Raw genomic sequence first — 24,222 nt, 5'->3', positions numbered from 1 at the left:
CAACAGCCCTCCCTGTGGGGTCTCCGCAGTGACTGTCACAGGCCTTAACAGAGTCTGCCACAGCCATCAGCAGTCACACTTTCCTGGGCTGCGACGGTCATGTGTGACTTAACACCAGACGACGTCATAGGGCAAACTTGTGAAACGGCACAGGGCTCCCACACTCGGAGGACGCTGTCCATCCGGACAGTCGTGGGCGCAGGGCCGCCTGTAATGGGAGGAGCCCCCCGAAGGGTGTTCCTCCCCAGAGGCAGCGGCCAGGCCCGTGCGGGGTCCACAGGAAGGGCTTCGGCTGGAAGGCCATCCCTGAGAGCCACCTCGGGCAGACCGGTCCAGACCAGCGCCGGGCGGCTGTCGGGGACTCACACGTTACTAAGTCTGCTTTGTGAAACGAGGGTGACAGGCCCACTGCCTCGCCTGGTGCTGGATGACGGGTCAGGTTCTCAGAGAAGCCGGGATGCAGCCGTTCTCTGCACCTGAGCCTCCTCCTCGAACCACAGGCCGGGGGTGCCCGCGTCCCGCCCAGGAGTTGACGGGGTCGTTATTAGGGCTCTGCAGAAAGCCACACGGGTCTCTGCCACTTCCTGTCAATCCAGAATTCTTTTTTTTTTTTAAATCCTCCCACGAGGACATGCTTTCTGATTTGAGAGAGAAGGGAAAAGAGGGTGACAGAGAGGGAGAGAAAGATCCATCATTGCCTCCTGTGCACACACCCACAACCCAGGCCTGCGCCCTGACCGGGAATTGAACCTACGACCTTCTGGTTCGCAGGCCGCCGCCCAGCGCACTGAGCTCATCCTGGTCACACCAGCCAGGGGGAGTCTGGAATTCTCGAGAAACAACAGTTCCGCGTGCTGCTGTGGGGCCTGGTGCTCGCGAGTGAGAGCACGTTCCACGAACGCCACCGTCACCTCCCGAGAGGCACGTGGCCCCGTGGCCCCACCAGTCAGTGCTGAGGGCTTGGTGGCCCCCACAGCCCTGCCCCCGTGCTGTCCCCGGCTGCCGGAGCTCCGACGCTCTGGGCGCCAGCAGCCTGGCTCAGGCCATCCTGTCTGCCAGGGACCCGGCTGGCCCTGCCCTCCTCGCTGGGGCCGCCGTGTGATCACACCAGGTGAGCGAGTCACACGCTGCGCGTGGGTGAGGCCCCAGGTGGAGAGAGATGCGCCCTCCCCGTTGGGACCGCCCTGCTCTCAGGGCGGCTGGGGCGCCGTTTCCCACGAGAACGGCCCTCTCAGTCTTCTATGGAACGTCTGCGTTTTCTTCACACAGAAACGTGTGAAGGACTTTTTTTTTTAATGCCGTTCACAGCAGCAAGACCACCCACGCACGGCGATCCCATCTCAGAATAACTCAGGGTTTTCCTCCATCCACTGGGCTGCCCCCTGGAGCCCAGCAGGCCCATCCCCTGCTGCTGGCCACCCGTGGGCTGCGGGAGTCTGGCCGGGAACAGCCTGCTGTCCTGCAGCGTGGAGGAGTTTCTCAGCAGCCCCAGCCATGAGGCTGTCAGTGGGCGGAGCCCCGGTCAGCTCATGCTGCACGCTGACCTCCACGGTCCCCGCAGCTCCGTCCCCAGCTCCGTCCCCTGTGCCTCCACCAGCCCAGGGGACCGGGACGCTCAGGCACACCGTCACCCACAGGAGAAATTCTGAGACCTGCAGGCGTCCCCTGGAATTCCAGACCCAGCTGCCCTGGATGACAACTCCCTGCTGACCGTGATGCTTCAGGCTCAGGAACCATCCCAGCGCCTCTCGGGGCCCCTGGGCCAGCAGTGACCCCCCTCCCGTGACATCCCAGGACTACAGGGGGCACAGGGGCAGAGGGGTACAGGCCAGACCCTCAACCAGGCGTCTCGATTTAAAACTGAAAACCACCTTTAGGCCATTTCGTCCGTGACCATGGAGAGACACCGGCCCTCCCTCCCGGGGACATTCACCAGGACACGAAGCCCAGACGCGAAGCCACAACCCCCACGATCCCCCGATCAGCACCCATCTGGGAACCACAGGGGAAGTGGGGGGAGGAGAGCGGGTCGCGGAGGCTTCCTCACAGACGACTGTACGGATCAGTGGCTGCGAGGCAGCGAGCCCCAGCACGAGACCGCGGGCTCGCTCGGCGACGGGAGGGGTCACTTTAAATGGCTTGTCAGTGTCTAGAGTGACAGCGAGTGGCCCACAATTCCAAAAACGAGCCCTGTCTTCAAAGACACACTGAGTGTTTAGGGCAAAGGCAGCATGCCGTCCACACCGCGCTGCACGCTGACCGCGGCTGGGGGTGGGCAGCGAGACCGGCCGACCCCAATCTGTCACTGCCCGGTGCCCACACCTCCTGTCCCACAGCGGGAAGGGCCCCGCACGTGGGAGAAAGACGTGCAGTTTTCTTTTTGTTTATTTATGTTTTTAAAAGTCCTACGGTGGTGAATATTCCTCGCATAACCACTGGCAGTGAACTTGCCGAGAGGCAGCCTCTGGCAGGGGTGCCTGTCGGGTGCAGAGGCTGGGCTCCGGGACGGGCAACACCGGCGGGTCCCAGTGCCCCCCCACTGCCCCGGTCCCTAGAAAGACCCCATCCACATGTCACCGGAAACTAATCTTCACAGAGGCCGCCCCGCCTGCTGAGCTGAGCACGGAAACCTCAGAGGCACCTCTGTGGGTGAGAAGTTCTCCTGACGTGGTCGAAACCCCGAGGTGAGGCAGTTTAAGGGTCCAGGTGAGGTCCCCTCCACGCTGAGCTTTCTCAGCACTGAAGCCCACGTGTCTCTGTCACACAGAGGACACGGGAAGGCCTTTGTAGGCACCGACATTGCCGTAGCAGCTGAAGCCACACGCCCTGAACTTGGCGGGACTCACCCGGCGGGCAGAGAGTCGAACCCGTGGGAGGGCAATGGGGCCAGACCTCTGACTTGTCCTCAGGGCGGCGGCCAGAGGCCTCCTGTTCCTTTGTGGTTTATTTTCCTAATTTAAAAAAGGTTATCACACAGTTCTCCAGGCCTGAAGCCGGAACCCTGGGCCCTAGAAGACACCTGTGCACAGAGCTGCACCCGGGACCACCCAGCTCAGCTGCCCCTCAGGCCTGTGAGGCAGGGCTCTTTTCCGCGAGAGAAGATGAGTCTAATAACCTCAGGCATTCCCAACCGTGGGGGGCCCCAGAGACAGGACCTGGGGGAGCTAACTGCTCCCCTGCTGGGGCTCCGTCTGCCTGAGGCTGGACCCACCGACTCGGGGGGTCCCCTGTCCCAGACCACACTGTTCAGGCATGGGAAGACACTGCCTTCTCTCCACACGGACGCACGGGGAGGCAGAGGGGGCCTGCCCTGCCCGTGTCCATTGGGGGGGGAGGGAGGGAGGGAGGCCCACGGGTGCGGACCACCATGGGAAGCAGCACAGTGGGTGTCCCGTGTTTCTGCACCGACCCTCCCGTGACAGGGGCAGAGTCCCGAACATCTGAGACGCCTTGGACGCCACCGGGGCCTGCTGCTAGTAACCGCTCACTGCCCAGGAGGCCCGGGGGTGGGCACAGGGAGACCATTTGCCGGGAGGAAACCAGGCGTTTCCACGGGTGTGGGGCCTCCCAGGTCATGGCCACATCCTGTGCCACCCAGCGCTGGAGGTGGGTCATCAGGTTCTGGGAAGAGCAGTTGAACCTGCAGGTGGCCTGGGCCCCAAGGAAAGGAGACCTAAGGCAGAAAGGAGACCTGTCTGCCTCCGCAGGCCTTTCAGCAACGTGGTCGGAGCGATCGAGCAGCCGCCGCACCCTGGACCCCGAATGCTGCCCACAGACACCGCCTCTCGGCTCAGGTGTGGCCCAGGACCCCAGCGACTAACGTCCCTCTCCACCGACCAGAGCCTGCCCCCACCCCCGTCAAGGGCCAGCGTTTGCAGAGCCAAGTTTGCAGGTGGCCACAGGGCTGAGACGTGCCCTGACGCCCGGGTCCTCGTGGTGCCAGGTGAGTGCAGCCGAGGGAGGACTGGCCCTTCCCGTCCTCTCCACCGACCTGGGTCTGCCCCCCACACCCCGTGGTGGGGCAGCACCAGAGCACAGAGCAGCCTGGACCCCATGAGAAATCTCGTCTCCGTCCTGACTGAAAGCCCACTCCAGTCTGTCTGCCCAGCACCCAGACGGCATTTTAGACGCACCGATAAAACAGCACACGGCATAGAAACGGCGTTTACAAAAACACTGTGCCTGGGAACCCAGGAACACCGGATGACTCGTCCCGCTGCCTGCCCGAGAGGTCCAGTGTGAGTCGACCACCGCTGCCTCCCGGTTAAAGTTCAGCCTCCGCGGGGCAGGGCCCTTCCGCCCTCCGCTCCCAGGGAAGGTCAGCACAGGGACCCGCTGCTCTGCGCTGACACACGCCCTCCCGGGGGGCTCTGGGCAGTTTGGGAAATGTCAGGACTGGACCGCAAAGGCGCCGGGGTGGGGGATAAGCCACAGCCCCTCAGCGGACGTGAGCCGGCCGGTCAGGTGCTGCCCGGGTCTCGCAGCTGCACACGGTCTGCCATTGGGAGCATTCTGTGCAATGAGGCCACAGGTCCGACCTCCACGGCGCCACTTAAAAATCTGAGCATAAAGCCACCAAGATTCCGGGTACTTTCTCCTGACCGGGACGCAGAAGTACCGGGGTCCCTCCTTCTCCCAACCACAGACGCTCACGGAGTCCCCGCAGAAGGAGGGACAGGGGCCCAGGTCCCGTGCACCCAGGGGAAGGCCGGCACTGTGGCAGCCCTGCCTCCACGGCCCCTCCCAGTCCCAGGTGTGACCGGCTGTCAGGCTAAGCTCTCAGGTTAGAGTTCAGGGGGCAAACACCCCCGAGGGTCAGCTGTGGACCCTGTGGAACCAGAGAAACTCCAGGAGCAACGGTAGTTTGGACGAAGGGCTGTTCCCAGCCCAGCCCGGGTAGCTGGCCGTGAGCCGCCAAGAGGTGCGAGCAGGCTCAGCTCTGCTGTCCACGTCCTCGGGCGCAGGTGGCCACCACCGCGTCCTGCATTCTGGGCACCAGCGGCAGTCCCAGCTCCTGCCACCAGAGGCGAATTTAGCCCCTGGGACAGGCTTCGGCTGAGGTTCATCTCTGGCCCTCACGGGGGTGCTGTGCTGGGGCCCACCTGCCCTGAAGGTGCTCCTGGAGACAGAGACCCCGCCAGGGGTGCTGCTGGCCGGGACCCCAGGAGGGGCAACTCTGGGCCAGGCAACCCCATCACCACCCACTGGGGGCTCTGACTCCAGCTGGCCTGTCACCGCTGGGCCGGGCAGACTCCAGCATGTCCCCACAGCCGGTGGGGAGCTTCCTCCTGCAACCTGTGGGCGGCTCGCTCCTTCTCACGGGTCAAGGAGAGAAAAATAACCCTGAAGGGATGTCCCAGGGTCCCTGTGGGCTGGCGGGCAGGGTGCCCACGGCCCAGGCCCAGGCTCCTGGTGCACGGCGGTGACATTCGTGAATGACCTGCCGGCTGGATGGGTGACCCACCTACAGGTTTATTTAACCTCACTCCAAATTAGGGTAAATCTGAAATATTCAGATATGTTATAAAGGCAATCGGGGTCGGCAGTTCTATCAGGTTTTGGAAGCTAACGCTTTGGCACAGCCCCGAAGTGACAACTGTTATAAAATCATCAATGTCCCGGCTGAAAACCTAAAGGAAGCAACGTCTGAAATTCACAGATTTGGGCATGCAGCCCCCGGCCACCGAACCCCTCGGCTCCGAGTGAAAACTGTTCCCTGAGCTTCTCTCGCCCCTTAGAAAACGGCTTCTTCGTAAGCTCGCCAGTCGGAGCAGCCAGGCTGCGCGCGGAGTCTGACTGGGCAGGCTGGTGACGCCACAGACTCACGCCGCGCACTCTGTCTTCCCAAACCCGTCCCAGTCTGTTCTTCCTGCGCCTGCCTCTCTCCGGGCAAGTGCAGAGGGGATCTCTGAGGGGCGCAGACAGCCAAAGATGCCAACAACCCAGAACTGGAACTTCCCACGACCCTGATCTGAGTGAAGAGAGACGCCCTCACACACAGACACGGCCCCCCCGGGCATCGGCGCGGTGACGGACGCTCGGCCCCGTCCCCCTCTGTGCGACCCAACCAGCTAACAGGCGCGCAAACTTTCGTTCCTTCAGATTAACGTGAAACCTGCCGCAGGTGCCACCGCAAAGGACTGTCTGGAAGTGACCGCATGTGGGTGTGCGTCGCTGCCGCGGGCGCCGAATGCTGCCACCGCCCTGGCCCCTGGCGGCAGCCCGTGCCCACATGCGGCCTCACCCCGGAACGAGCTGGGCCTGCGGACGCCCCCGTCATGGTCACCGTCACCGTCACGGTCACCATCAGAACCACGCAAGGAGGCGGGAGGCCTGGCCTGGACACTAGGGTTCTGGGTTGTTCACGGTGGGGCATGAGAGTCACCCACGGTTGCCGTGCTCTTCTGAGCTCTAAAGACAGAAACGCTGTTAAACCCTAAGATGAGTCTGAGCTCCGGAGCCGGCAGCTCGACCGAACAGGGAATCAACAGCGAGAGACTCCCTCACGCGGTCCCTCCCACCGCAGCCACAAGTCCGCAGCGTCCGGACCTCGGGGGCTGAGGGAGGAGCCGTCATCGCCACGCCGAGAAACAGGCCCCAGCAGGGAGAAGCTGCCATGGTGCACGCCTCGGGCACACTGGTCACTGAAGCTCCTTTTCCTGGGGGGACCAAAGTGACCGGCACAGAGGCCCTGGGGGGAGGGTTTGTTCCCAGCAGGCCTCACCATCGGCGCTGCGTGGGAGGTCCTGCTGACGTCCCCTCACTGGCCCCTCTCTCGGGAAGGAAATCTGCTCGCCCGCCTCGAGGGCAAAACAACCTCCCCTCCGGCTTCCCCGCGGCCCCGCTGCCCCCGGGCCCCAGCCGACGGGACCCCATGGAAACACATGGGCAGGAAACACCTTGTGTGTGTGGCCGCCCAGTGGGAAAGGCTAACCTGGAACCTGCGTAGGGCAGCGGGGTGCCTTCCCTGGGCTTTGTTTGTGCCAGCTCACAGGAATTCGGGGCGTCACACCCCACTCGGGCTCTGTGACCGGGAGATAACACGCAGGCAGGTGGCTACAGAGTGACTGCCAAAGTCCCCACAGACAGAGAGGGGGCCCCTACTTTCCGATCAGGAATTAAACACAGGCCTGGCCCTGCAGACGGCCTCCCGCCAGAAACACCCCGTGAGCCTCAAGGGGAGAGGCAGCCTGCCCTTGTCACTGGGGTGGGAACCCCCAGACCTTGGTGCGTGGCTCTGTGTGCACTCGCTCAAGCTCGGGTGGCCCTGACACAGGATGACTGTGTCCCCATCACAGAGGACATCTGGCCACAGAGACGGCACGGAAGGATGACAGCACACGAGATGGGGTGACCACGGTGTGACCACCCGCCCGACAGGGAGGCCAGCCAGGCCCCGCCTGGTGTTTCGTCAGCAAACAGGGTCTCCTTCCCTGTGCCCTTTGTGCTCCTGGTAACAGCCCCATGTCAGTGACGTCCCTCTGTCCTTGACGTCAAGACTGGAGAGAAGCCCCATGCTGGGCGCTGTGACCCTCGTGGTCCAGGCAAGCGCAGGAGGTCACACACCGTGACACGTGTGTGACTCCAGACAAGAGACGGGAGCTTCCAAATACTCTCGTTCACGTAAAAACCACGCGGACCGCGCAGTGGGCACAGCTAGTTCTCGAAGTGTTGAAAGTGCCTCCACCTGGGTTTCTCAAGTTCCCACGTGTGTGACTTCGTCCCAGGTTCTGAGGCACATTTGGTGACACCTCTGAAAACACTGGCTTTCTGAACTCCACTGAAAGCAGACGCTGGAATAAAAAATGGGGACGCATGCTCATGCACGTCGAGAAGAACCAGAGGTCGGTTTGGCTCTCTCTCTGAACCTGAGCTGAGCCCTAACTACCACCAGCTGGCGGCTTTCAGAACGCTCGCGACTCACACTGGTTCTTCACCACAGACTCTGAACAAGCACAGCGCCCTGGCCGGTGTGGCTCCGTGGGTTGGGTGTCGTCCCACAAAGCGAAGGGTCATGGGTTCAACCCCTGGTTGGGGCACGTGCCCAGGTGGTGGGTTTGGTCCCTGGTTAGGGCGTGTGCAAGAGGGAACCAACTGACGTTTCCCTCCCTTTCTCCCTCCCGTCCCCTCTAAGTAAATATAATATTTTTAAAAGGAAAAAGAGAAAAGAGAAGGGTGCAGAGGGGCAGCTGGGTCCCTGGGTGCCGAGAGCTTGGGTACCGCTCCCACCCCCGGGCTCCAGCTGTGGGAAACGGCAGTTCGGAGCTGAGCAAAGGGTCCCGTGTGAGTGACCCTCCTGTCCTCAGACCCCCTGCTGAGCCCATGTCTCCTGAACCACATGCAGGCCACACAGGCCTCTTCCCAGAGGCAGCCGCAGCCCTGTGCCCAAGGGTGCCACGCACAGGAGGTGCGCGTGGATGCTGTCCCGCCCCTCCACGGCCCTGCAGCAGGAAAGGACGCTGCTGGGGTCGGCGGCAGCCCGCCTGTCGGGAGGGCTGTTCAGTTAAAAATAAAAACGCCGGGCTGAGAAATCGGCCCCAGCGGAGCCCCACCGGCCCCACATGCCGTTAAAAAGAAAAATCAACAACCCGAGACATGGCGCTGGGAGCCTGCGCGAGCTCCCTGCCGCCAGACTGTGGGGACCGGCCCGCGGCTCTGGGGAGGAGGCGGCTGGGCTGTTCTCTGCACAGTGTGGGTGTCGGGGGAGTGGCTGGGGCCCCAGGGGGGTGCCGAGCTGAGGCCCCATCTGCAGAGGCGCTGGCAGCAATTAGCTGGAGACAGGGACAGGGCCAGAAGAAGGCGGAGACAACCGAGACAGGGATCCTCTGGTCCCACGAAACACAAAACAACGCCGAGTGCATGTGTCCGTAAACTCTGTGTCCCCTCGACCCCACACCTCTGAAGGTGATCTCGGTGGCAGGTGGGCCTTTACAGAGGCGAGTGAGTGAAGAGGAGGTCTCTGGGTGGGCTGCTTCCTGTGTCCTTATAAAAAGGGACCCAGGGAGGCCTGGGAGACAGCCACGGGACATGGAGGGCAGAGATGGGGGGACAACGCTACACGAGAGACCCCAAAATCCGGCAGCAAAGCCCTGGCGTGGGAGAGGTGACGGTGGTTCTGAGCCAGTGGAGGTGCCAGCCAGAGGCACCCGCACACAGACCTCCAGCCTCGCCCCCCCCACTCACCTGGTGTAGGACGTGGGGGACCTGGGCCGGGCCCACTGGTACGGGTGCTGTGGCACGGACAGGTACTGGTCGCAGAAGGCGCCCTTGCGGATGTGCTGGAAGGGGGGGAACTCCTCCGGCGGGAAGTCCGAGGAAGGCGGCGTGGTCCCCAGGTCCTCGCCCGCGGGCTCCACTTTGAGGGCCACCGAGGGCGAGTGGTCCAGGGCGGTCTTGCGGGCCTTCACGGGGACGCCGTCGCCCAGGTCCAGGCTGCTGTCGGTGCTCAGGGCGTTGATGGCGGCCACGATGGCCGAGCTGGTGTACTGCGTGGTGTTGCCCAGCCAGCTGTCGTCCGTGACGCTGACGCGCGGTGAGCCGTGCGGGGACGGCGCGGGCGAGCTGTGTGGGGAGCAGGACAGCTGCCGCCCGTCCAGGCCGTACTTCCTCTTGTTGCTGGGGGACGGGGGCCGGGAGCCGCGAGCGCCCAGCCAGCTCTCCTCCGTGACGCTTGTGCGGGGCGAGGTGGACGGCGAGTGGCGTGGGGAGCCCAGCAGGCTGCAGGCCCCCAGGCCGCGGGGGAAGCCCTCCTCAGGGTCCGTGGTCTTGGGGGACACGCAGGGAGACTGCCAGGGCGATGTCTGCGGGGACGCGTAGGGATACGAGTAGTTGGACTCGTAGGACGAGGCCTCGGAGTTGCAGCTGCGCGAGGACAGGCTGCTGGCCGGGCTCAGGCAGGAGGGGTCCCGGTAGGCCTCCAGGTTGGGCAGGTTCAGGGTGGCCGTGGACGGGGGCCGTTTGGAGCTGGGGAGGACGTCCTCCACGTCCACGTCGTGGAAGAACTGGCTGTTGCTGTGGTGCAGCCCCAGGTAGGACGTGATCTCTATGCGAGGGCTCTCCAGGGCCGGGGCACCGTTGGGCCTGATGTGGCCGGAAGGCAGAAAGTAGCCCGAGGGCCCGCCGTCCACTGCGGCTCCGTACCCCGAGGGGTGGCCCACAGCCGCCGAGATGCCCGGGGTGGGCGTCTGCAGGTCATGGCAGGGGCCCGGCAGGGCGGGGTGTGCCGTGGACAGGGGCAGGCCTGGGCTGATGGTGGAGGTCGTGTAGCTGTAGTGCTCTGGGGGGAGAAGGAAAGGAGACGATGCGTGAGGGGGCCAGTCGGCAAACACACAAACCCCCAGCCGGCGAGCCCCAGAATGGCCCGCAACCCCCGCCTCCCGCCCCTGCCCCCGATGACCCAGAGCCACAGCCAGCCCTGTTGGGCAAGGAGGCTGCCGGGACCCTGTGTCCACTGCTGTCTGCACAGAGGGGCCTGCCTTCCTGCCCTCTGGGGGTCCCGAAGGTGCCCTCCGGGGGTCATGTCTTCTCAACACTCGCCCTCATCTTGGGCCTCGTCTTTCACTGCAGACACTCGGCTCCCCGAGCACAGGGGTCTTCACCTGCCCCCGTCGGCTGCGGTTCGTGGCCTTCAGAGCCGGGCACTGTGCACAGCCCCGAAAGGCGCCCCACTTGTTTGACAGACGGGTGGGCTGGTGAGTGGACGACTGGAAGGAAGCGTGGGGGACTGGGCGAGTGGCTGGGTAGATGACAGACAGGCGGGCAGGCGGTTTAGATACGGGGACCTGTACGTTTGAAGAGGCGCTAACAGACTGACCGCGGCTGAGCTGCCCTGACCGCCAGCTACGAAGCAAGCACCCCGAGCACCGGGTGGGCGCCGATGCAGGGTTTCTCCCCCGGACACGGTGCTGGCAACGCAGGGCTGGACGCCCTTCCTTTCACAGAGCGACGCGGGCCGTTTGGGGCACGGCTGGATTGAAGAATCATTAAATGCTCATTAGCACCTCAGTATGATCTTTTTTTAAAAAATCATTACTCGTGTAATTAGCTGTTGTATCAGAAAAGCTGCACTTTCGGTTTCCAGTTTGAAAGGACTCGTCGTGACCTGTTGGTGCCGAGTTGCTGTCTGCGCCGGCCGCTATCCAGGTCGCCAAGTAATGGAGACCCGCACGTGGAAATCCTACCCCGGCCCCGAGGTGGCGCCAGCCAGAGAGGGCTCTCGGTGTCAGCCCCGGGCCCCGGGGCGTCTGGGGGTGGGGGCCAGAGTGTCCAGGCCCCTGAAGGGCTGGCCCACACCACGACCCTTTCTAACAGAAATGGGTGTAAGACCCCGGACAGGCAGGGCCGACCCCTGTCCTCACTCCTTTCCAGAGGCGGCCACCAGCCAAGCTCATGCTCAGCCTGGTCTTTGTCGTCCTTGCTTCGATGGCTCTAAACCCCGAGGAAAACACCGTCCCCTGCTCCCAAGGGGGCAGGCGCAGCCCCAGCCCCCGCCCGGGGAGGGCCCACAGCCTGGCCACCCGGGTGCCGCTGGCGGCCTTCTGGAGAGAGCAACACTGTTCCAGATGCTCCACGGTGGTGCCAGGTTCCAAAAAGCCCTCGAGGGACCCGGAGACGTGACAAGGAAGAGAAAACAAAGCTGTGACTGAGTCAGACACTGGAGCGGCAGGGACGCCTCCCGCTCAGGTGGCCGTGTGCCCGCTGGGCTCCTGCGGCCTCGGGACACTGTCCTGAAAACCTCTGGTCCTCCCCATCACTGGGGCCCGTCCCCCAGCCTGCTCCCCAGGACCCAGAGGGACGCTGGAAGTCACATGCAGAGGGGTGAGGCCTCCCGTCTGTGGGAAGGGGGCAGGGACCAGGGCGAGGTCCGGCTCTGCTGCCCGCCCAGGACAGCCACGCCCACTGTGACCACGGCACTTGCCGGCACCCGCCCACGCTGACACTTTCAACTCAAACACCGAAAGTGGATGTTAAAATTTGGCCCTGGCTGGTGTGGCCCAGTGGGTTGACAGCTGGCCTGTGAACCAAAGGGTCACCGGTTTGATTCCCAGTCAGAGCACATGCCCTGGTTCGGGCCAAGTCCCCAGTATGGGAGCGTGTGAGAGGCAACCACTCACTGACATTTTTCTCCCTCTCTTTCTCTCTCCCTTCCCCTCTGTAAAAAAAAATCTTTAAAAAAATAAAATTTTGTTATGATGCTTGTAAAAATCAAACAAGAGCTTAGTAACCCTGGAAGGGCGCTTGCCCTGGGGGAGGGGGCGTGAGGGCCTGCTTCCCGGGTGCCAGGCCGGGACCCAGGGGCAGCCCTCCCCGCCCCAGGCTGTGGCCGACCACTGCGGGAGGGGCCAGGCAGGGCGGGGCCTCGGGACACAGTGAGGCCCGGGGGGCCTGTGGCCGGGAGGGCGGGCTCCTGTGTGAGGGGCACCCAGGGGGCGGGACACTGTGTGGAAACCCTACTCCCTCAGCCCGGGGGCACCGAGTTCCACTCTGCGTTTCTTCCATGGGGAGGCTGAGGCCAGCCTCGGCAGACGAGGATTCCTCACAGCCTCGTGCTAGTCAGTGTGCGTGCTCTTCCACGTGAGGTCAGAGGTCCTCTCCAGGGCCAGCCCCACACGCCCCACACCTTTCTCACCCGCTCCGCCGGCTGAGCAAGGACACCCCTGAGGAAGCCCACGTGCCCGCGGCCGGCAGGTGTGAGCATCGGGTCAGTGGCAATCACCGTCACTGTCTGGACCATCAGCAGGCGGGACGCTAACAAAGCCAGTGTGGGGCGGCCCTGCAGGCCTGCAGGGAGGGAACCCGGTCATCAGGCCTCAACAGGCACCTTCGTCCGGGACTTGTCCTGACAGGAAGTGTGGGTCTGAGCCTCGGGCCGCCCTCATCCGGCATCTCTCCACCAGGGACAGGTGACTGCGTCTCCCGCATGCGCTGGGCCGCGGACAGTATGCATTTCCTCGGCGGCCGCAGCCGCAGGGGCTGGCAGCGCAGACTTTCTGGTCTCCCGGGGTCCCCGGGGCTCCCACCCAGCCCCCCACCGTGGCCCAGAGCACGGCACCAGCCCCGCACTGGCCACCACAGGGGCTCACTGGCCTGTCCCACTCCCGACACACTTTCCCGGGCCACTTGGACAGGGCTGGGGCTGCTTCCTGTGGTCTCCACGCCCCCTCTGCTCTTGGGCTGGGTGGCGTTGCCCCCCAGCCCCGGCCGCAGGCACTGGGCCAGGGACTACAACTCCTGTGACGCCAGCCCCGGGGTGAACTTGGCTCCCCGAGGACCAGGGCTTTCTTGATGTTCTGTCATCGAGGTGACACAGTCCCTGAGACAGTGACAAGTGCCCCCCGCTCCCGGGAGGGAAGTGGCCCCTCCAGGCGGGGCCCGGTGAGAATGGGCCTCGACCTCACTCCCACCCACGCCACCCCGTTTGTTTGCAGCCCAGGTATCTGCGAAGCCACAGGCAATCTGACGGTTTACAGAAAATGAACTTTCACGTGAAAGAGAAATCCCGTCTCAGGACGCAGCCCGGCGGCGGAAACAGGAAGTGTGGGTGCAGACACAAAGCCGGCCCCCAGCACTGCCGGGTCCTGTCCGCTAGGAGCCCTGGGTACCCCTGGCAGGGGCCTGTCGCCGGGGCGTGGAAGAGGACAGACTCCTGTACTCCCTGTCCAACTAGAAGAACGTCCTGTGTGCCTGTGACTGATCCTAAGAGATGCAGCCAATGCCGCGGCTCAACCACCGTTTGTTGGCCGGAAAGCAATCCCCAGAATTGAAAAAAACATTCCAGCCCAGGGGTGTCAAACTCATTTTCACCGGGGGCCACAGTAGCCTCGTGGTTGCCTTCAAAGGGCAGAAATAATTTTAGGACTGCATAAATATAACTATGCCTTAACCGTTAAGGAGTTGAAATTACATTCGGCCCTTTTAAAGCACCTGTGAAGCTACTGTGGCCCCCCGTGAAGATGAGTTTGACACCCCTGCGCTAACCTGGGGACCTCCCCACAGGACTGCGCCCCTTGGAAGCTTCTGGTTGAACAGGCAGGAGGGGGAGGAGCAGTGGGTGGAGGGGGGTGTGATGCGTTTCTGTGCGAGCAAGGGGTCCACGGACAACCAGGACATTCCAGGAAGGGGCCTCTGTTTAAACCGACGTTGGTCAATGAGGAAGAAAATCAACGCGAAGCCATCTTTGAAAACAAGCCCTCACCTACGCGTGATTCTCGTTCATTAGACAAATCTCGAAATGAAGCCCCTGACGGCGTGAACCTCATCACAAAACACCCTACAGGGCTGCTGCGGACGACCAGGCCCCTCCTCAGACAAAAGCACAGGGACTCGGCCAGCAGCCCTGCCTGCCCTTCCCACGCCACCACACTTGGTCTAATCACCGGCCGACGCTGCGTTCAACTCTGAATTATCTAACTACTGAGAGGGATCCCGCTGACATGGAATGAGGACATTTTCAGGAACTTTCTTAACAATCCCGAGACGCTCAGGCTGAGTCCTGTCACGCCAGGAGCCACTGAAGACGACACCCACTAGAGTCATTTTCTGCTGCCGCTTTCGGCGCCTGGCCACCTGCCAAGGAGGATTCATTAAATTACAGGGCAGGTGAGCACCGAGGCAGTGGGAGCCCAAGCAGGTAGCATGGAGAGCCTATTCAAAACGGTTTACTGCGACAAAAGCCACAGCACTGGGGCTCGTGCTCGCAAGACAGGAACTGCCCGCCCCCCCCATCTCCTGGTTCTCCGGTGACCGCCCCCCTTCACCGTGCAAGGAGCCTTCGGACACCGTGCAGGGAGCGGGGGGGGGGGGGGGGGGGGGGGGGGGGGGGGGCCGGCAGCCGGTGGAGACCTGCTCAACGCCTGGGCTGGTCCCGGGCCGGCTGCAGATTCCATGCTCAGCAAATTCAACAAGCCAGAGTTGTCACGGTCATCCTGTCTCGCTCTAAGAAGTGATTTATTTCAGAGCCATACAACTGCCTTCTTTCCGAGCCACCACCCCAAAACGCATCCACTTTCTGTTCATGCCAATGGGGCCTGGTGTGCTTCGGATGCCCGGGACCCCAGCCCCATGTCAGGGCTGCCCGCCTGCAGCTGTGGCAGTGATACGGGCTGGCCCGACAGCTCAGGGTCTGCACTCATGGGGGCCGCGTGTCCGCCAAGCGGGCATCTCCAACAGGATCTCTGACCTGGCCCCACGCTCGTCCACAAACTCTAAGAGACACGCCGACTCTTGCTTTCCGTTCGAAGGACTGTCCCTGTTGGTGTTGCTGGGGCTGAGGCGCAGGACAGGAGGCTAGAAATAGAACTGGACTGAGTGACCGCCAGGCCCCATCCTCCCGGACGCCTGGCCAGACCCCTGTCCACAGGGCCACAGGGCCGGCGCCCACAGGGCCAGATTCTAACTCTGAGAAACAGTGGAAGCAAAACAAAGTAAAACCAAAACACGCTCAAGGCCCAGGCCTGTGTTGAAACCTGTTTACTGAGCCGCTGCAGGAAGTGCCACCTGAGGGCGTGGGGGCTCTGCAGCCCCCCTTGGGCGAAGGAGGCAGCCCCTGAGGGCCTCCTCAGCCCAGCAGACTCCCTGGGAGCAAAGGCCAACAGAAAGGCCAGCACAGAGGCAAGCCCGCGTGAGCACATCCCGTGAGCGAGCCCAGGCAGCCCTTCTGAGGGTCCTCCGCCCGGCCCACCCAGGTCCTTGCCTCTCAGCCCACTTTCAAGGAGCTAAAGCCACTGGGCTGTCCGCCACCCGCTTTGGTCTTCCTCTGACAAACAGGACCCAGAATTAAAATGCCCTGCACACAAACAACTGTCCCTGGTGGGACGGTCTCTGAGGATGGCGGTGGGGACGCTCCTTTAAAGACACAGGTTCTTGCCCTGACACATCAAAGGTCTGGGCCCCACGTCCCCTGTCCAATGCCCCCCACCTCCTGAGGCCTCCCTGGGACAGTGATCCCAGGCCAGGACCCACACCCCGCGTCTGCTACAGGGCTGGCCTGCCCACATGCGGGGCTCCCAGGCTTCTCACGTCCCCCTAGCCACCGCCAAGGATGCACTGGAGAATAAAACCACCTCCAGCGACACCCCTTTCGCACGGAGCGAGGAAAGGCGGCCTGCCATGTGCAGGGAGGGGCACACACAGGGCCGTGCTGGGCCGGAGGTGGCCGGACCGCCAGGGAGACTCCAGCCAGACCCGGAGGCCTGGCTGAGTTCCTCCCGAGTTGCCAGGGCGACAGAATTGGCAGCAGTGGGCCGGCCAAAATAAGGGAGCAAACAGGAGCCCTGGCGGGAAGCTGGGCCACGCCCGCCTCCCAGCTGACAGCCGCAGCTATTTCCTGCGCCCCAGAGAGGAGCTCAGCCCGCTCCTGCCCCAGGGCGCTGAGGCCTCGGAGAGGAAGGCCAGTGCAGAGAACTCACCTGCCAGCCCAGAGCACACTGTGTTTAAAATTTTCTTTTCTTTCTTCCAATAAATGCTGACTGACTGTCTGTCTGCACCTGCTAAGCACTCTGGGAAACCCCAGGCCCAGCCCCTCCCTTGAAGGGACAGGTAAGACAGAAGCAGGAGGTGGCCTTCTATGTGACAGGGAGGGTGGGGGGCTGACCTAGCTCTGTCCCCCGGGGACCAGGACACCCTGGACGACACGCTTTCAAATCAGGAGGTGTGACTGAGAGGAACCACCACTGGTGCCTGAGGACAAGTGCCCGACGTTGTGCCTGCAGGAGCCGCGAACCTCTGTGTCCGAGCTCCCAGGAATCTCGGTGTCGGCCCCTGGTTCCTCTATCACATCCAGGCTCAGCCCCAGGGCCGTGTGAGGCCTTTCTCCCAGCACTGGAGATTTAGCGCAATAATGTAATATACCAAGGTGGTAACTTAATAATTAACCCACATAATGTAAAAGTTAGTAAGAACAAGAAGGAAGGACTCTACTCGTAATTGCCAACACTTGGAAGGAACCAAGACACCCTTCGGTGGATGATGGACGCACGACCCCAACGGCGGACAGTCACCCACCACTACAGAGAAGTGGGCTGCCGAGCCACGGAGAAACCGGGGAACCGCAGATGCGCACTGCTGGGTGCAGGGACCCGCTCTGGCAGGCTACACGCGGTGGGATGCCAACTGCGGCATCCTGCTCGCTCACACCGCGGGGAGCCCGACGGCGCCTGGCGTGAGCAACCCTGGCTGCGGAAACCGAAAAGGAGCGAGCCCAGGACGCGCCCACAGAGCGCTCCACAGGCCGCAGGCGCCAGACTCCACAGGAAAGCCGAGGCCTCACCTCTCTCCCACCCTCATCTGCAGGGCCCCCACTCTGTGACCGCTGAGGCCTAGAAGCCCACAGCCGAGGAGAGGAGGTGGCCGGGGAGGGCGGAGAACGAAGACCAGGCAGCCTCGGCCTGGTTGGAACGTTTATTTTACTTCATTTCCCAATGACCAGGGCATTAAAGCCTCTAAGAGAGGAGCAGGGAACGGCATGGAAAATATTATACGGTTGTTGCAGAAACGGCGGCTGTGGGTGCCAAGTGCACTGTGTGCAGCTCAGCGCCTGCCGCCACGTGGGCGCGGACGGGGAGCGGCACCTGACGACCCCGGAAAGCCAGGGGGCGGCAGGGGCCGCTGGCATCTCCTCCCACCCCCCACCCCAGGCAGACTGGCTGGGGTTCCTGAGCAGCTCTGCTCCTACTCACGATCTCCGGCTCTGGGGGGAGGAGGGAGCAGGGTCCCTTCATTTTGACAAAGAAAATGAAAGAAAGAAAAGGCCCTGCCCCGCCCCCAGGTTGAGCTACTTCCACTTTAACTTTGTTCTGGGGGTGGTGGGGAGCCAGGAGCCTGAGGCCATAGGGCTGGATGGGGACAGATGGGGGACTCCCCGGCTCCCCTGGCCTCTGGCAGTGGCCACTCACCACCTGTCCCCAGGCTCTGTTCAAGTCGGGCCTTGGACGCTCCTGTCCCCTGGCCGGAGCTGGGCAGCGGCTGCCTGGAGCCAGAGGCCCCACACGGGAAGGCTCTGGGACCAGCACAAGTGTGACCACCGGCTGGGGCCCTGATGCTCCACGCCAGAGCCCAAGCAGTGGCACCAAGGGCCTCACAGGGGCTTCCCCACCCACTGACTGGCCTTTGAACTTGACCTGTTTTCTCTACTCTTTGAGCCAGGGTTTAGGAATGGGAGGTGGGGATGCTGTGGGTGCTGCCTTGACCTGACCTGGGGGGGGCCTAGGGGGCGCCCCCAGGGGTGTTCCCCGGTAGAGAGGAGGGGAGGGGCTGCCTGGGGCCCAGGCTGGCTCCTCCCACCCTCCCCGCCTGCCAACCCCTGGCCCCTCCACCCAGGACTCCTGCGCCAGGGGCAACTGCGCCCCTGGACACTGCCTCTCAACCCTGCACCCTGGTCTGCGCCCCAGGACCCTGCACCCTGGGACAGTGCGCCCCCGCCCTGCACCCCGGATCTCTGCACCTCTGACCCCGGCGCGCGGGGACCCACCTGGGGCCACGCCAGGGACGCCTTCGTTGCTTTGGTTAAATTCGAAAAGGAAATCAAAGTCGAACTCCTGGTCCTCCGGCCCCGTCATGACGGACGGGCCGGTCCGGAGTCCGGGGTCAGGGTCCAGGGTCCGGGGTCCGGGATCGGAGTCCAGGATCAGATCCGGTCCGGGATCGGGGGTCACTGCCAGGGTCGGAGGTCCAGGGTCAGGGCCGGGGCCCGGGGTCGGGTCTGGGGCCGGGGTGCGGGGGGCGGACAAGTTCGGCAGGGTCCCGGCCACGGGCACCTGTGGTCGCCGCCTGGCTCGCTGCGCCCTGCGCTCGGCCCGTCCCGGTAACGTGACTCCGGCCGCCCCTCCCCCGCCCGCGCTCCGGCCCCTCCCCCGCGTTTCCGGGTTCACACAAACAAGACTCCGCGGCTGCGTCCCGAGTTTTAAATAAACTGCGGAGCCGGAGCGCACGCGGGTCACTCGTGCCCCCGCCCCAGCGCCCCACCCGCGGGCGAGACCCCCAGAGTGTCCACGTGCGCGGGGGACGCGGTTCCTCCCGGGACTCCCACGCGCCCCGCCGACTCCTCCGTGACATCAAGTGGCGCGGAGAGCAGTGACCGTGCCCGGGGTGTTGGGACACTGTGCCCAGGCCCACTGACCGTCTGCGGCTTTGCGACTGTTAAAGCGCGAACACCGCCCGCTCTCCTCTCCTTGCAGGCAGGACCTGGCGCGTCCCACCCGGCTAGACCCCCAGCGCCACCGCCGGCCCCGAGGCTCAGGACACCACTGAAATGAAGTGCAAGGGACAGGGGGACCCTCCAGCGGCGGCGCCCCGCGCGCCCCAGCCCCCCGCGTGCGCTGGCCCCGCGGCCTCCTTGCCTCCGGTGGTGGCGTCTGACTCCCAGGCCCGAGCTTCGGGGGCACCTCTTCTCTTCGGTCACATCTCCCTGCAGACCCCCAACCTCCTAAGAGCACTGCCCGCTCCTGTGCGCGCAGAACAGCCCCTCCCCGCAGGAGCGGGGAGGCCCGGGGCTTGAACCCCAGGGAGGAGCAGAGCAGCGCCTGCCGCAGGCACCTAGCACAGAGGGCCAGGCCCAGGCGTCCCGCAGTCGCCCTCGGTCTTCCCCCAGCTGTTTGTGCTCACTGCCCCCAGCGTCCTGGCACCACGGAGAGCCAGCATCTGGACCAGCAGAAGATGGTGGCGAAGGCCACGGTGCGGGGTGCACGCACTGGGGGAGTCTGGGGGAGAGAAGGAGGAGGCGCCAGGTCCCGCCCGCAATTCTGTGGCTAATCGCCTACCTTTCCGCCCCGCCGGCCCTCGGCCCCCTCCCTGCCCCCCATTGCTTTTTCCAGATGAGACCCCCCACTAGTCACGTGACCCCTCCAGCACCCCCGACGTGTGTCTCCCGTGACCCTTTGCAAAGGGCTGGCTCTCTCCAGCATAAACTACAGTTCACTTTGGCCTGATTTGGTTTCTAATAATAGTTCTCACTTTGCGATGTATGTTGGAGGGTTGTTTTGTTTTAGTTTGCTTTTTCTGCTGACCTTCACGCAAATGGAAGTTCTGTGTTCTGTTGAGAAGGGAACATCTCACTTTTTCTCTTTTCGGTTTTTTTTCCACTTCAGCTACCTTTTCACCTCCGAGAAAAACTGAAAAACAGTCCTGATCCTCTGTCTAGACTAAAACTTTCTGCTCCACCGTCCTGCAGAGGGTGGGCTGCCCCGGGTGCCCACCGGTCCCGTCAGGGCCCAGGGCTGCTCTTCCCAAAGCAGAGCTGGTCTCCACCTACTTTCAGATCCCCAACCGGGGCGGCCAGAGGGGGTAGCAGCTTTTTAAAATACTCCTCTTACCAGCACCCCAAGACTTCCCTCTTGTGAAAGGGGGGAGCTGTTTGCCAATTCAGCACACACTCCAGGGTGGATGGGATGTTTAGTTTGGCGCTTCCTCCGGGGCCGCGGGTGTTCCCGGGTGCAGCGTCCCAGCCCTGGGGGTGACACAGTGGGGTGCCAGCACCCTGCTCATCTGGATTAGGGAACAAGGCTGAGAAGTTAAGTGGCGGGAGAACAGGGCAGCTTTGTTCTGTTCTGGGAGCCTGGGGGCATTCCGCGTGGAGCAAGCTCTGAATGGGTGGGTGGGCGGCTACCTACGGGCCTGCATTTCTCCACGTCCTGTGTGCAGAGGACCGGCTCGGGGGCATCAGAAACACCAGTGCCTCTCCGGCTTCGACCCAGATGCCTGTTAAACTTGGGGACCGGGGTGGGGGGGCAGGCAGGCTCAGGTTTGGAGGTGGCACCTAAGGCCGTGGTGGGCCTGTCCCCAGGACAGAAGGTCAGGTCACCAGGTTGTCCCCAGCCCTCAGCAGCAGCAGGGGCCCTGGCCTACAGGGTACACCCGGCCTCAGACAGAGGGGCTGTCTGCATGGAGGATTAGGTCACACGTTCTGGTTCGCCTCACTCTGTCCTCCTTATAAAATAACACCAATATTTGTTTAGTCAAAGGGCACGCGGCCGTGCCGCAGAGGCCTTTCTGAGCCACAGCTTCTCAGAGAGGAAACAGGAAAACTGAGCACCGCCCCCTCGACGGTTTTTCCTCTCGTCAGAGTGAGCGCCTTTGCTGCGGGTCAGACCCCTGACGGCTCCAGTGACAAAAATCTGAACTTTGAAAGGCCTGTGGTTTAAAAATAAAAAAGCAGTGATAAGAAATGTGGGGGGGGGGACTTTGAAATAAGTGTCCAAGGGTTGACACTCAAAACCTCAACAATTTTTACAAACTTTTTCAATAGCTAGAGCTGGTTCTGTAAACATTTCCTGACGTTTGCATCTCTACCGTTTCTAAATGGAGATGAAATGGCAACAAACACCAGCTACGCCTTCCTTGACACAGACGGCGCACAAAACGGCAGGAGGCGGCAGGCCCAGCCACCGGGCACCCCGGCTGAGCAGGCGTCCAGAGCCGCGCGCCGAAGGGGCCCGCCTGCGCCCGCAGGCTGTGGATGCTGCTGCTCCGAGGCCTGGCGCAGGCTGGACCAGGCAGGAAGCGGCAGCCCGTACTTTCTAGCGCTCGCAGAAGGATGTCCACCCTTACAAAACGTGAGTGCTCATTACGCATGGGCAGGTTTGCCAGCTTTCTTAAAATAATCTGAAGAAACTGCTTCAGCGCCAAGAGCCTCGGGAAAGGTGTTGTCGCTTGCCACCTCCATGCCTCCAGGGGCTGCTGGCCACCCCTCTCCCTGGGTTTCCGGACACCTGAGGGAGCCTCCCCAAGGGAGGTCGCTGCTGCTTTGGTCTTGCAAGGGACAAAGGGACTGCCCTGCGGAGGGCGGCGAGCTGTCAGCAGGGGACTCGCCAACGCGGGGCTTCAGAGCCCACACCACGCTGTCCTGTGACCATAAGCCAGCAGCCGGAAAACTTGGCGGTCGCTGTGCAAACTGTCCCGAACCATTTTCTACGGTTGGGACTCTTGTGTCTACAGAATTAAAACCGGCTAGCTAGAACCAGGGGCTGCGTTCGGACAGCACTTCTGGTCGGCCCCCGCCGGCCGGCCCTTAGCGGGATCAGCGACGAGCAGGCGGATTTGGGGGCTGACACTTGGCGAGGGCGCTCCTGGAGGAGCGCGGCCCCCACACCTCTCGTCGACTGGTCTTCGAAGCCACAGGGTGGCCCGGCCCCACAGCGCTAGAAACCAGGCCATCCCTTGTCCTCTCCCAAACATCACTTCCTCCCCAAGTGTCCTCTGTGGTTCTGACGGCCCCAACTTCGCCCAGTTCCCGAACCGCCCGCGTTTGGTCTGAGTTTTTACCACCGGGATTCACCGCGGGGCTGCACCCGCGAAGGCCGAGCGCGCGCACTCAGCGCTAGAGAAGAGGAGACACCTATTGGCAAGAAGTCGCGCTCGAAATCAGGGCTTCTCCGGGGAAACACCAGGGGGACACCGCTTCCCAATCTGTGCAGCGCGCGGGGGACCCGCGCCCCTCCCCGCGCACGTACGCCGGGGGCCAGCCGGGCGGTCCTGGGGTCGGACCCCGGGGGCGTGCGGGCGGCACAGGCGCCTGGAAGGCGGTGGCGGCGGCGGCGGCGGTGGGCGCGGGGCTGGGGACGCGGGGGCCAGGGCTGGGGGGCCGCGAGGGGGGCGGTGGCCGTCGGCTTACCTTCCTCCGCCGACTTCATGGTGCCGCCGGCGGGCGGCGCGGGCCCCAAAGTTTCTTCTCTCCCGCAGACTGCAGCCGGAGCGCCGAGTGGAAACTTGGAAGGGGCTGGAAAACTGGTACTTGGCATCCACGCGGCCGCGGCGGCGCGGAGCAGGAGGAGGAGCGGGCACCGCCGGGGTCGGGCTCCGGGGCGGCAGACTCCCCAGCGGACGCGCGCTGCCCAGGCTCAGCGTCTGGCTCCCCGGAGAAATGTCATCGAGGGGCGTGTGCGCGCGCGTGGCGGGACGGCTGCGGCCGGACCCGAGCGGGGTGGCAGGGGGCGGTGGCGGGGTCGGAGGCGTGCGCCCGCGCCGGCAGCGGATCCCTCGCGGAGACTCGGGAGTCTCAAAGTCTCGCTCTGACGCAGGGCCGCGCTCTGCCTCCTGCCTTTTTAAAGCTGGAAAACACCTCCCCCGCCTCCCGCCGCCCAGCCGCTCCCGAGCCCCCTCCCTGCCGTGACATCACGCCCCCGCCTGTCCGGCGTGGCGCGGGGACCGGTGCCGAGCGCCGGCCCCTCCCCGCTCGGCCGCCCCTCTCGGGCCTGGACGCAAGGGCAGCAGGCAGGGGTGCGCGCGGGGGCACCGGGCGCGCGGACCAACCCGGACCGGGACCGGCGGGGTCCCGAGAGTCGCTCTCCGCCCAAAGCGTGCGGTGGGGGCGCAGGGCCGAGGGGCTCCGGAGCGCGGCATGCTGAAGTCATTATGTAAAATCGCAGGCTTCCCCGTGGTGGAAATTTGGAAAAGCTCTCCCCCTGGCAGGCCCGAGAAAGGAAATTCCCACCCCGCCAAATCACTAACAGATTGCGCGGCGGTACCTCGACTCTCGGCCGTTTCGCTGCGAACGCCCGAGCCCTCCATCCCGGGCGCGGGACCGGGGGGTGGGGGTGGGCAGCGGAGCTGCGCGGCCCCCCCCCCCGCCCGCCTACCGGCCCCGGCTGCACTTGGGACCCGCGGGCGGGGCTGCCCCGGGAGTCCCGCGCCGACGCGCAGTTCACGTAACACTTTCCTCTTTCAAACTCTCGGCCTCAGCGCAGCTCGGCTGCCAAGCGGGACCCTGTTTTCTCGTTGGCCGCGGGTGGAAGGGCTGGGAGAGTGTTAGGGCGGTAAAACTGTCTGGTGTACAAAACCCATAAATCTCCGGCACGACACCCTTCGTGTCTTAAAATAAACCCACAAGGAAAGGACGTGTCTGCTGCGCGGACCCAGGAGGCCTGTGGGGCGCCGGTGGGTCCCCCAGTTGCCCAGGCCCGGGACCCCGAGAAAAGGGGGGCGCAGACCCAGACGGCTCAGGGGGCGCAGTCGCCGAAGACAGGAGGCCGCCCAGCGGCGTCCGCGGGCAGAACTGAAGGCTCTCCCGCCCCGGGCCTCCCGCCGAGCCGCCTCGTCCCTGGGGTGTCCGGGTGGGTGCCACACTTTTGTACCTCTGCTCCCAGGCTGAGCCGGTGTCCCCGGCGCAGGGAGAGGGGGGCCCGCGTGGGTCCCGCGGGTCGGGGGCAGGGGACCCCGCGAGGACGCCGGATGCTCCCGCCAGGAGCGCGCGGCCCGCGAGGCTCGGCCGCCAGGGGGCGCCAGGGCCGCGCC

General features: G+C 63.9%; 1 protein-coding gene across 4 annotated transcripts in view; it reads right to left on the bottom strand.

Annotated features, from left to right (window-relative positions):
* NFATC1 (nuclear factor of activated T cells 1) overlaps window positions 1-24,222 on the bottom strand; it is an 89,721-nt gene that overhangs the window by 63,727 nt on the left and 1,772 nt on the right. For 2 of the 4 annotated variants that reach the window (XM_053912450.2, XM_053912453.2), the window contains exon 3: window positions 9,184-10,276. In XM_053912450.2, the coding sequence (XP_053768425.1) occupies window positions 9,184-10,276 (1,093 nt within the window). Of the gene's footprint in view, window positions 1-9,183; window positions 10,277-18,466; window positions 18,650-22,603; window positions 24,054-24,222 lie in introns of those variants that run through there. The other 2 variants (XM_053912451.1, XM_053912452.2) reach the window with 2 other exon arrangements.

The sequence above is a fragment of the Desmodus rotundus genome, chromosome 10 (genome assembly GCF_022682495.2).
Source record: "Desmodus rotundus isolate HL8 chromosome 10, HLdesRot8A.1, whole genome shotgun sequence".
Lineage (NCBI taxonomy): Eukaryota > Metazoa > Chordata > Mammalia > Chiroptera > Phyllostomidae > Desmodus > Desmodus rotundus.
The sequence above is the reverse complement of the archived record's forward strand: the minus strand, read 5'-3'. Positions and strand labels throughout refer to the sequence as shown.